The 9,793-nt window shown below is 46.9% G+C and overlaps 1 protein-coding gene across 1 annotated transcript; it reads right to left on the minus strand.

Annotated features, from left to right (window-relative positions):
• Nucleotides 1-896: 896 nt before the first annotated feature.
• On the minus strand, nucleotides 897-9,515 carry TMT1A (thiol methyltransferase 1A). The gene is made up of 2 exons (XM_066615209.1): nucleotides 8,906-9,515; nucleotides 897-4,687 (listed from the first exon to the last, which is right to left on the minus strand). The coding sequence occupies exons 1-2, from the start codon at nucleotides 9,407-9,409 to the stop codon at nucleotides 4,451-4,453; spliced, it is 741 nt and encodes a 246-aa protein (XP_066471306.1). The 5' UTR covers nucleotides 9,410-9,515; the 3' UTR covers nucleotides 897-4,450.
• Nucleotides 9,516-9,793: the final 278 nt, after the last annotated feature.

Consider the following 9,793-nt stretch of genomic DNA (forward strand, 5'->3'; position numbering starts at 1 on the left):
GATTGCAAGTTTCTGACTGTTACAGGACTATTTATCAGATATTGCAACCTTGCAAATCTACAGTGTGGGCAGCTGCAGCGGTGTAGCTAGCAATGGGCAGGGGGCAGTCAGCCCCAGGTACCAGCCTTGGAGGGGCTGACACCACAAATGATACAACATCGCAGTGGAGAATAACCCTGTCATGTTATATAACATGATAAGATGAAGATAACATCCACAGGTCGCCAGTTTGAGGCCACCGGCACTGTGAATGGTGAGACCTTGAAGCAGCTGACAAGCTGAACTGAGTTATTCCACCTGCTCTTTGGTGTGAGCGAAGAAGCGTCTTGGCTGCCCTCCATGTGAGAGATGAAGGAGCTGCTTGTCAGCTTGCGTGGGAGGAAATCGGAGGCCTTAGTCCAGGGCTTTTCAAACTGGGGCATTGAGACGCCCCAGCCTATGGGCCCTGGCCCCTGCCCCTTAAGGGGTGGGGGCAGTCTGGAGGCAGGGAGAAGGTAGCAACGTGATCCCCAGGTTTGCGCCACTCGGGGGCTGCAGGGGCTTGGGTGCACTTATCCAAGCCTCCTGTAGCCTCCCTGGGGTGCGGGGAGCCTGGCGCGACCTGCAGCAGGGCTCCCTGTAGCAGTGAAAGTGGATGCAGAGTGATCCTTTAGCTTTGTATACCTCAAAGATCCCTGTTCGGTAGTACTGCCACCACCCTGTAAGAGCCAGTGCCTCAGTCCAGGGACACCGAGACCCTCTAGGCTTAACTATATCCCTTGTAGGCACTGAGCACTTTCTTTACTTAAAGTCTCAGTCCTCAAGTTACTAGTCCACAATGAGGATTTTTGGTAGCTTGCTGAACGGCTAGGCAGGATTCTGAACCTTTGTCCCCAACAGACAATGAACCAACATGGTAAAAGGATTTTTACTTTATTAAGTACATAGGGTTACAAAAAGTTACAAAAGGCAGCAAATGCTAGAGGCATAAAAACTTCTAGGAAACATATCAGCATAAAACAGCAAAGCTAACTGGCTAACTCTATTATTTTCTAACTCTCACCTGAATCAGCTTCTTTTGTAGATCCGCAGGTCAGTTACCTAAGAGGCCACATGGTCCTGGCGGGGCAGGATGTGCACCCACCACCTATCTCACCAAGAGACAAAGACCAAAAGACCCTGTCCTCTGGAAGTGGGGCTGGAAGCTCGCCCTCTCAGCTCTTCCCTCCCCCCTGGAGATCTACAGCAGCATCCCATCCTTGATGGGCGTCTTTCTGGCTGCCTAGGGGCTACATTATCATCTTCCATTGAGTTGTAAATTCTTAGCAGCTAGGACTGCAAGCCCCTTGCAAGCCCCTTCTGTGTTACTGGGTTACTTTGGTTCAGGCTTTGCAATGCTACTAGGCCTGAACTGCACATATTCATGACATCTCGCCTGCATCTTGTATTCTGACATAACCCATTTCTAAAATCAAGAGGTTGCATGTACGCATCTCGGCTTGTAACCCATGATGGAGTTTTCCTCCAGAAATTTGTCCAAACACCTTTTAAATGCATCTAGGCCCGATGCCATCACCACGTCCTGTGGCAAGGAGTTCCGCAGATTAACCACACGCTGAGATTAACACCACTCTGAGCTGCTTAGAGGAAGGGTGGTATAAAAATGTGAATTAATTAAGTAATATGGGGTGACAAAAATTGATGGGCCCCGGGTGTCAAATGACCTAGCTACACCACTGGGCAGCTGAGTTGACTTCTTTGCCAGTTCCCTCTCTGGCCCTGTTTCCTTTTGTGTTTTGTCTCTCAGATTGTATACTTTTAAGTTGGTCGTTTTTAAGTGAACTACACACAGCCAGTATTAACTCCCTGTTGGAGCTCCTACTGTGCGTGGCAGAAAGACTGGGAGCATGCCAAGTCTCCTGCTGCAGGCGTGGAATGGACTGGAGGGGGTGTGAGAGCAAACCTGCAGGGGTCAGACATGCAGATAGAATGCATGTAGATAGGTGGAATTCGCTGGCCAGAGAAGACCAAGAGGGAGGCACTTTCTTAAAGGTGCAGCTTGAAACATGGTACAGCAGCCCTTTTCACAAAGGCGCATAATGAAGAAGGGGGGGCAGATGCGTGGAATGGAAAGTGAGCAGCTTCTTGCAAGGCCTGATACTGCAGCAGCAAAAGGGGAGGGGCGTGATGGGGGTCCTTTGGAGTGATAGCCTGAGGGCCCCCTCGCGTGCAGGGGGAGCAGCTGAGGAGGAAGAGGAAAATTCTGCAGGTCTCAGGGTCCTCCCCAAGGCCTGAGCTCAGCAGTGAAGGAAAGGCACTCTGCACGTGCTCAAGGGAACTCACTTGTATCATTGCTGTATTTCAAGCATTTGAGGGCTTTGCTCCAGCACAGCAAGTAGGTTTGAAGCTTAAGCTTCAGGTCGAGCCTCTGGAGTGGTGAGGATCACTGGTTATCTTCCTCCATTGAGACGGGTGCTCCTTCTCCACACCCCCCCTGCAAATGGGCTCAGACATTGTGAGTTACAAGGTCTTTGTGTTGGGGAAGAATGCCATGGGCAATTCTGTCGAGTATTAATATTGGTGTGCAAAATTAGATAAGTATGGAGAAACATCAAAGACGTATAACTCATGCAAGTTTCATGAAGAGAAAATATCTTTTATCTGCGGGGCGGGGGGGGGGGTTTGAAAGACTTATTCATCATCATAATTTTTTAAAAATCCCAGAAAGCCAAGGAGCACCACAGACCCACCAGAAAAGGATCTCCCCAAGCCCCAAGCTGATGGTGACAGTGCTGGTGATGCTTGCATACCTCTCACTATGGGTGGGAGATATTTTTGCAGATTTCAATGCTTTCCAAAGGTAGAAGTGTAGAAAGTGGTGTCATGTGTTTCTATTCAAAATTTAAATTACAATTAGACACTACAATCACTTTAAAAGTGTACTAGGGTAGCCAGAGCAACCAAATCATCATATAGTTCCTGATAGGGCAGTTGTTAGGATGGACAAGACTGTCTTAGTCCCCAGAAAGGGTCCATATAGAAAATGACCCCGATAATCAGCAACCTCCAGAACGCTGGAACTGGAGGTGGTGGGTCCCTACCACCTGCCTTGGCCCTAAAATGTGACCCTAAAATGACAAATTTGAGACTAGCTGAAAGTTATCCAGGGTGATGAGACAATCAATAATGGTGTTATGATAACGTCCTTTAAGACAGCAGGCATTTCTTTTGCTAGGGAAGTGTTAACAGTTTTCACCCTCCCTCCCACATACACACATCTTAAGCAACCAGGATGAGCAAGGTTCATCTCGGCACATGGTTAGCCTCATACCTTCTTGCCCACATCCTCAGACTGAATAAAATGCAACGTATCCATCAGAATCTGGCAAGCAGGTGCTGAGGAACATTCTGAACTACATTGGCCTCCCCTTCTGAGGGAAGAGCCTGGGACCTGAATTGTAACACCAAGTGTCAGAGACCTTCTCCCTGACATATCCCTAATTATATGGTACTTCTATACAGGTTTTACTGATAAGACTGACTCTGAGTGGGAGTAACTATAATTAATATTCATATTCAGGTTACACAGAGATATACAAAATAACCTCTATAGCAGGGGTGGCCAACCCTTGGCACACAGACACTTTTTAAATGTCGGGCCCTCTGCCTCAAGATTCCTTTGTTGAGGCCAAGTCTACCTTTTGGGTGCACAGAGTATCTGGAGGCATAGACCAGGTCTACCCATGACTGAGCGGCCACTCAAAAAGATGGGAAGACCTGGTGTCCTCCTTAAGGTCTGGGGGAGGGGATCAGGTTTATCGGCTGCTCAGTAGCACATGTGACAACCAGGGCCGACCACCCCACCCTTGGGACACTATTGGTGGAGTGGCACATTCAAGATTCTCTATATAAAAAGTGGCATGTGGCATGCTGCGGGTTGGCCACCCCTACTCTATGGAGAGGTATTGGAAAACTGTACTTTTTAGTTTTTATTATCTTGCTCAGTGGTTCCCAAACTGTGGGTCCAGAACTCACCAGTAGGTTGCAACCCAATTTTGGGTGGTTCGTGAAACTGACAGGGCAGAAGGTTATGTGCATCAAGGGTTCAACAGGCTGCTGGTGGGGGAGCACTGTTGCCCAGTCACCATTATAGCTACACCCCGAGGAATTCATAAATCAGGCAGCAGCTTCTAGGGCAGCCATTTTCAACCGCTGTGCCATGGCACGCTGGGGTGCCACAATTTGTCTGCAGGTGTGCCGCAGGGGTTTGGGGGAGGGTAATTTACTAGTAGGGCCGTTGGGGGATGTGAGCCCCCCACCAACAGCATGGTGTGCCTTGTGCCTTCTCAGTTGTCCAAAAATGGAGGATGTGCCTTGATCATTTTAGAACCATGTCAGTATGTCATGAGACAACACTGGTTGAAAAACACTGTTCTAAGGGCTCCGAAAAGTCTGGGAAAAACTGATTTAGCTACTTTACACCATAACCTACAATATGAGAGTGAAGAAGGAACAAATTGATAGGAGCTCTTATATGTCGTAACTTCAGCTCTGAGAAGCTGGCCCTTTCCAAGACTTTCCAGGTTTCTCTGGTCAGATGGCATCCATCAAACAAAATTGTCCACGTTGGATCGCAGATTTGCTGGCAGAAGAGTTTCCAGCTGGAAGGTGCACCTGCAACATGTTCCAGGAAGAAGAATGCTCCACCCTAGAGAACAGATTATTTGTAGATTAATCTGATTGATATAAGATCCATGTATACAATGTTTTAAGACGGGTCCCTGCCCCAAGGGCCCTGCAATCTAGATACTGCAGATATCTAGATATCCTTGGGAGGCCAAGGATATTTATGCAAGGACTGAATTAAACTGAATTACATGCAGTTGCTTTGGTTACAGATGGTTTTCATTTTTGTAGGGAATGGGGACTAAGGTACGCCAAAGATTTCACTGAAGAGGTGGGCTTTAAATAGGAATTTAAAGGACTGAATGAGTGAGAGACAGGAAGCTCTTCACTTATTCTTTATTTTCTGTTGGAGGAGCACCAGTGGCGTCACTTGGATTCGCGTCACCCGGTGCGGGAGTCCTGCGGCTCACCCTATGCAGTGGGCGGGGCAACGCGCCAGGTGGTGGGCTTGGTGATGTACCATCGCCCCGCCCCCACTGGTTTTTTGGCTGTACCTTTTGTTAGAACACGATATTTCAGTGTGGTTTGTTTCATTGCATTCTGCATGAAATTATGCATTGATTGATATATAACCTGATGGGATTATTCCTCCAAACTCTGATTTTAGTGATTTTGAAAACTTGTAGAGTCACACACACAAAAACACCCCATGTCAACTTACTAACACCTTATTGCAGCAGTTCTCAAACTTGTAGCACTGGGACCAAGTTTTTAGAATGACAATCTGTCCAGGACCCATTGGAAGTGATGTCATGGCCAGAAATGACACCATCAAGCAAATTAAAATAAATAATTATAAATAATTAAATTAAAATAAAAGAAATAATTAAATAAGGGAGAGCCAGTCCTGTTCCACCAAGTGAATCCACTCTGAAGTAAGTCCTATTGTGGTCAATGGGGCTTACTCTCAGGAAAGTGTGGGTAGGATTGCAGCTTGTGAGCTCAAGCCTATGCATGTCTACTCAGAAGTAAGTCCAATAGTGGCCAATGGAGCTTACCCTGCAGTCTGCCTGCAATAACAACCCCCCAAAAAGTATCAGTGAGATTTCCAGCCCTCCCAGTGCCCAGTTTAAAGTTTTTCTGTTTCAGACATATCAATACAAAGACCCTCCTGACTTTGCAAGTGCAAAATAGAAAACATTCCCCTTACCAGTTGAAGCCTCTTTTTTGTCCTTTTTTTGGGGGGGGGGGGGAGGCTGCCTTCTGGAGCATTTGTTGCACTCCAGCTCCATCGGATCAGGGCCATTCTGGTGTCCTCACATTCCACTTTTCCTGGCCTGACCACCAACCAAGACAGGTCTGCCTACTCGCGAGTAAACGCAACCGTGAGGCTGCTTTCATTTCCATAGGGCTCAATAGACTGCAGCTGGGAGGGAGGGAGGGATGTCTGATGTCCTTGGAGTCCTTGGAGTCCTCTCAGCCTGCCCTTTCCGACGGACTTTGGCAAGTACGCCTACTCGCGAGTAAATGCGCGATACGACTCACTTTCACTTTCCATAGGGCTCCATGCATTTTTTCTTTCTTGGTTTTTGGCCATAACTTTTGAAGGAAAGGAGCTATTGCAATTCTGTTTTTTCCATTGCACTCTGCTGGGAATACCGCATCCAACGGTGTATGGCATGTGGGGCTAGCTCCTAATGCCGTGATTTTAGCGCGTCCTCCCCCCAGGGCGCAGCACACATCCCGGCGCCTCACCCGGTGCGGCCTGCACCCCCCACACCCCCCTAGCGAAACCAGTGAGGAGCACTCTTGGGGACAGTGAGGTGTTGTGAGATCCAGGCGTAGGGAGGGAATTCAGGATCACCTTCCCCCTCCCCCTTTAAGCTCAGTTGCTGAAACACACCCTCTCCCTTCCCCCTTCCAGAAATAAATTTTTTAAAAACTCAGCTCTCTTTCTCCCCACTCAGAGCTAGGGAGAGCTCAACACGGGCTCCCTGAAGCAACCAAAAAGCTGCCTTTCCTGGTGCTATGCAGAGCAGTCGTTTGTGCAGACTCCCTTTTTCAAATGGGTTTTCAATCAAGGTCCTCCAGTGGGCTAGGAGGTGGTGCCCACACAGGGACAAATTGTCAGCAGCCCCCACTGAAGATGGGGTTGGAACGGGGTGGGAGTCGAGATGAGGGCCCTGGATGTGCCACATGAATCCCTCTGAAGGTCACCTGAAGTCCAATGGAGGGCTGACCGTGCTTCCACCATAGAAATATTTTTTATTTCTTTTAAAAAGGGTAGTTTCCAGAAATTTATTATTTCCATCATCTCAGAAAATAGAATATTCTAAAACACTTTTCCTCCTGTTTTGAAAATCATGTTTCTGTTTTCAAAACCAGATTTGCAAGAAGAGGAAATCAAAGAATGTTATGGAGTTTTGTGAAAATGCCATTTGTGGACCTACCTAACTTCCATTCTGATTGTGTTCAGAACCTAAATTCCTTTGCTTTTTAAAAAATCCTTTGCAGAGCTGACTGTGCTGCACTATATCCATTCATTGAATATAAACATTCAAATTCACCTTATCACTATTTCTGCATTAACATACATCGGAGAGCAAGTAGCCAGCAATAACTCCATGGAGAATCATCTTGTATTTGTCACAAAGAGCATAGGGGGGAAGGAAAACAAATGCTGAGGACTCAATTTTATAAGGTGTAAAGAACCTTTGAGCTCCCTGGAATATTCAGTAATACCCCAAACTTCTAGTAGTAACCTCTTCAGTAATGTTTTACACTGATGCCACTCGTTACAGTGCAGTTTTATAGCATGATCACCCTTGAATTTCCTTTGATTTTTTCATTATGTCTACATGCCCTTATTTGGATACATGGGTTAAAAAGTTATTTGGGAATAATGCCATGGACTGTACCTAACTGAGCTCTCCGTGTATTTACCCATGTATTAGAACGCTTTGTCAGGAAAGCCTGTCCCAACTTGATAAGGAATCCTGCTTCTAAATTTTGTTTTCCTTTCTGTAGATCAGAATCATGGCTTTTTCAAAACAAGAATCCATAATGATATTCCTGAACAACTGATGAATAGAGCACCTTGCTTGAAATGGGAAAAGACTGGATGAGCTTCTTCCATTTGTCATACAATTCTTCACAAATAGCTTTTTTTTGGGGTTTTGTTTTAATAAAGCCAAGACCTATTTGGGTATTCTATCACAAGGACAAGCATCCAGGTTTTAAATTTTAGAACTCTGGGCATGCAGAGCATGCTTTGCAGACATGGAGGCTACTTAGGATTGTGTGGCTAGTTGATCGAAAGCCTGATAAGTGTAACGTGTACAATTGGAATTGGTCCCTCTGCAGGAAAGGCCTTCCCTCCCACCTGTGAAGTTTGTGTAACTTGTGTACTCCGACAGTGGGAGAGAAGCTCCAAAGCGCTTTGAGCAGCATGTGTGAAATCTGTCTCAACAGAGCCCTTGTTCCGGCAGTGTGAGCCTGCTTCCCGGCATTCACTGTGGTTATTAGTATTGGAACGAAACTCACAAAAATAAAACAGCAATACAGTAATATGAAATCATTAAAAATGCAAATAAAACACAGAAGACAAAGTACTTTGCCTATAAAGTCAACAAATATCCTTAGGAATAAAAGCAGGTGAAATTCAGAACTAATCGCTGCTACAAAAAACAAGTGTCCTGGGAGTGCATTTAGCCTCTTTTTCTGGCTGCCCCAAAGCACTGCTGTGCTTTCAGACAGGCCCTCAGTGACAAACCTTGCTTGCCGCAGGTAGGCAGGACCAGAGTAAGATGGACTGCCAGCAACCTCTAGTGGCATGGCTCCACCTCATTTAACAACGCTCCTGCAGGGAGCCTCCTGTACACCTGTGAAGCCATGGCTTGTTGGAGCTTCATCATAGGCAGCCGTAGCGAAGGACTCAGCAGCAAGCAAGGGCCATGAGGTGACCAGGGAGACATCCGAGGGTGGGGTGGGACAAGGAGGTGGGGAAAGAACGGGGTAGCCTGTAGGGCGTACTGAGACCTTGCTCTCTAATAAAGGGTGATGAACAGTGGCAGATTCACCTAAGGAAGGGAGATATGTGGCAGAGGAGGAGAGGGGAACTTGAGTACTCCCTCTGCAGGAGAGGCCTTCCCTCCCCCCTGTGAAGCTGATAACCCTTGTCAGACTCTAAAGGAGAATGTGCATGGTTGCACCCCCTCCCCATATCATTTCTGATCCCCCTCTGGGGATGTGTATTTCTAGATTAGCACCTCAATTACTTCCCACCACTTGATCTACTTACTGGTCTCAGCACTCGTAGAGCTTCTCTTATTACTGCTTCTGGATTTGTTGCGCTGCACAACACCAGAGTGCAAACCACCACATCCATCGAGGCATCCGGTATTTGGTGCAAGTCTTCCCCTGGGCTGACCAAGCAGCTCTCCAGCTGCAGATGTGGATTCTCAGACAGGCTCTTCTCAAGAAATTTGTTGAAGTTGGGGTTGGGATCCGTACATGTGATTCTGCATCCTCTTGGGTAGAACTGGAAGTTGGCCCCTGTTCCTGTGCCAATCTCCAGCAGCCTGAGCACCCCTGCGGGGCCTGCAAAGTCCATGAGATTGCTGAAAAGCTCCTGCTTCTTACCAGCCATTTTCTTGTTGTAATCAAGGGTCACCAGGGCCATGAAATACGGGAATGCCTTCTTGCAAAAAGGGCCCCATAAACCCAGGTACCACAGCAAGTACACTGGGAAAGCAAAGATCTGGACACATAATTGAAGCAGAACAACTAACCAGGTTTTTTCCATATTAGCAGGCTAGCAGAACCTGGGGGTTGAAAGCCTGCCGGACAGATGAGAAACTGTTTGCAGAGCCTGGGCTGGAGTTTCCTTTTATCTGTTGCTTCCAGTACTGAGTGTCCACCCAGCAAAATGAAACTGCCAGGGGTGGAGTTTGGCTTTATAAGGGAAGTGAAACAGCCAGCCAGAAATAGCTTGCTGCATTCCAAGGCATGTTATTGGCCACTAACCCAGTGTTGCCAGAATCTTTCATGTTAGAAACACTTGTTTTTCTCCAGAAAGGTGTTTATATCCTACAGGTATTTTGCTTTACATTATTTTCCCCTTGAGCCGTTTAGTATTCTTTTATTCGGCAATGATGATGATCGCCAAGTGTTTTTCTTTTCTGTGTCA

Source organism: Tiliqua scincoides, chromosome 2 (assembly GCF_035046505.1).
Source record: "Tiliqua scincoides isolate rTilSci1 chromosome 2, rTilSci1.hap2, whole genome shotgun sequence".
NCBI lineage: Eukaryota > Metazoa > Chordata > Lepidosauria > Squamata > Scincidae > Tiliqua > Tiliqua scincoides.

What these genes read in the sequence shown, in the direction of transcription:
- TMT1A (XM_066615209.1), bottom strand. Translation starts at nt 9,409, where the DNA reads ATGGAAAAAACCTGGTTAGTTGTTCTGCTTCAATTATGTGTCCAGATC. An exon ending in CTCTACGAGTGCTGAGACCA is followed by an intron (nt 4,688 to 8,905) that starts GTAAGTAGATCA and finishes TCTGTTCTCTAG; the next exon opens with GGTGGAGCATTCTTCTTCCT.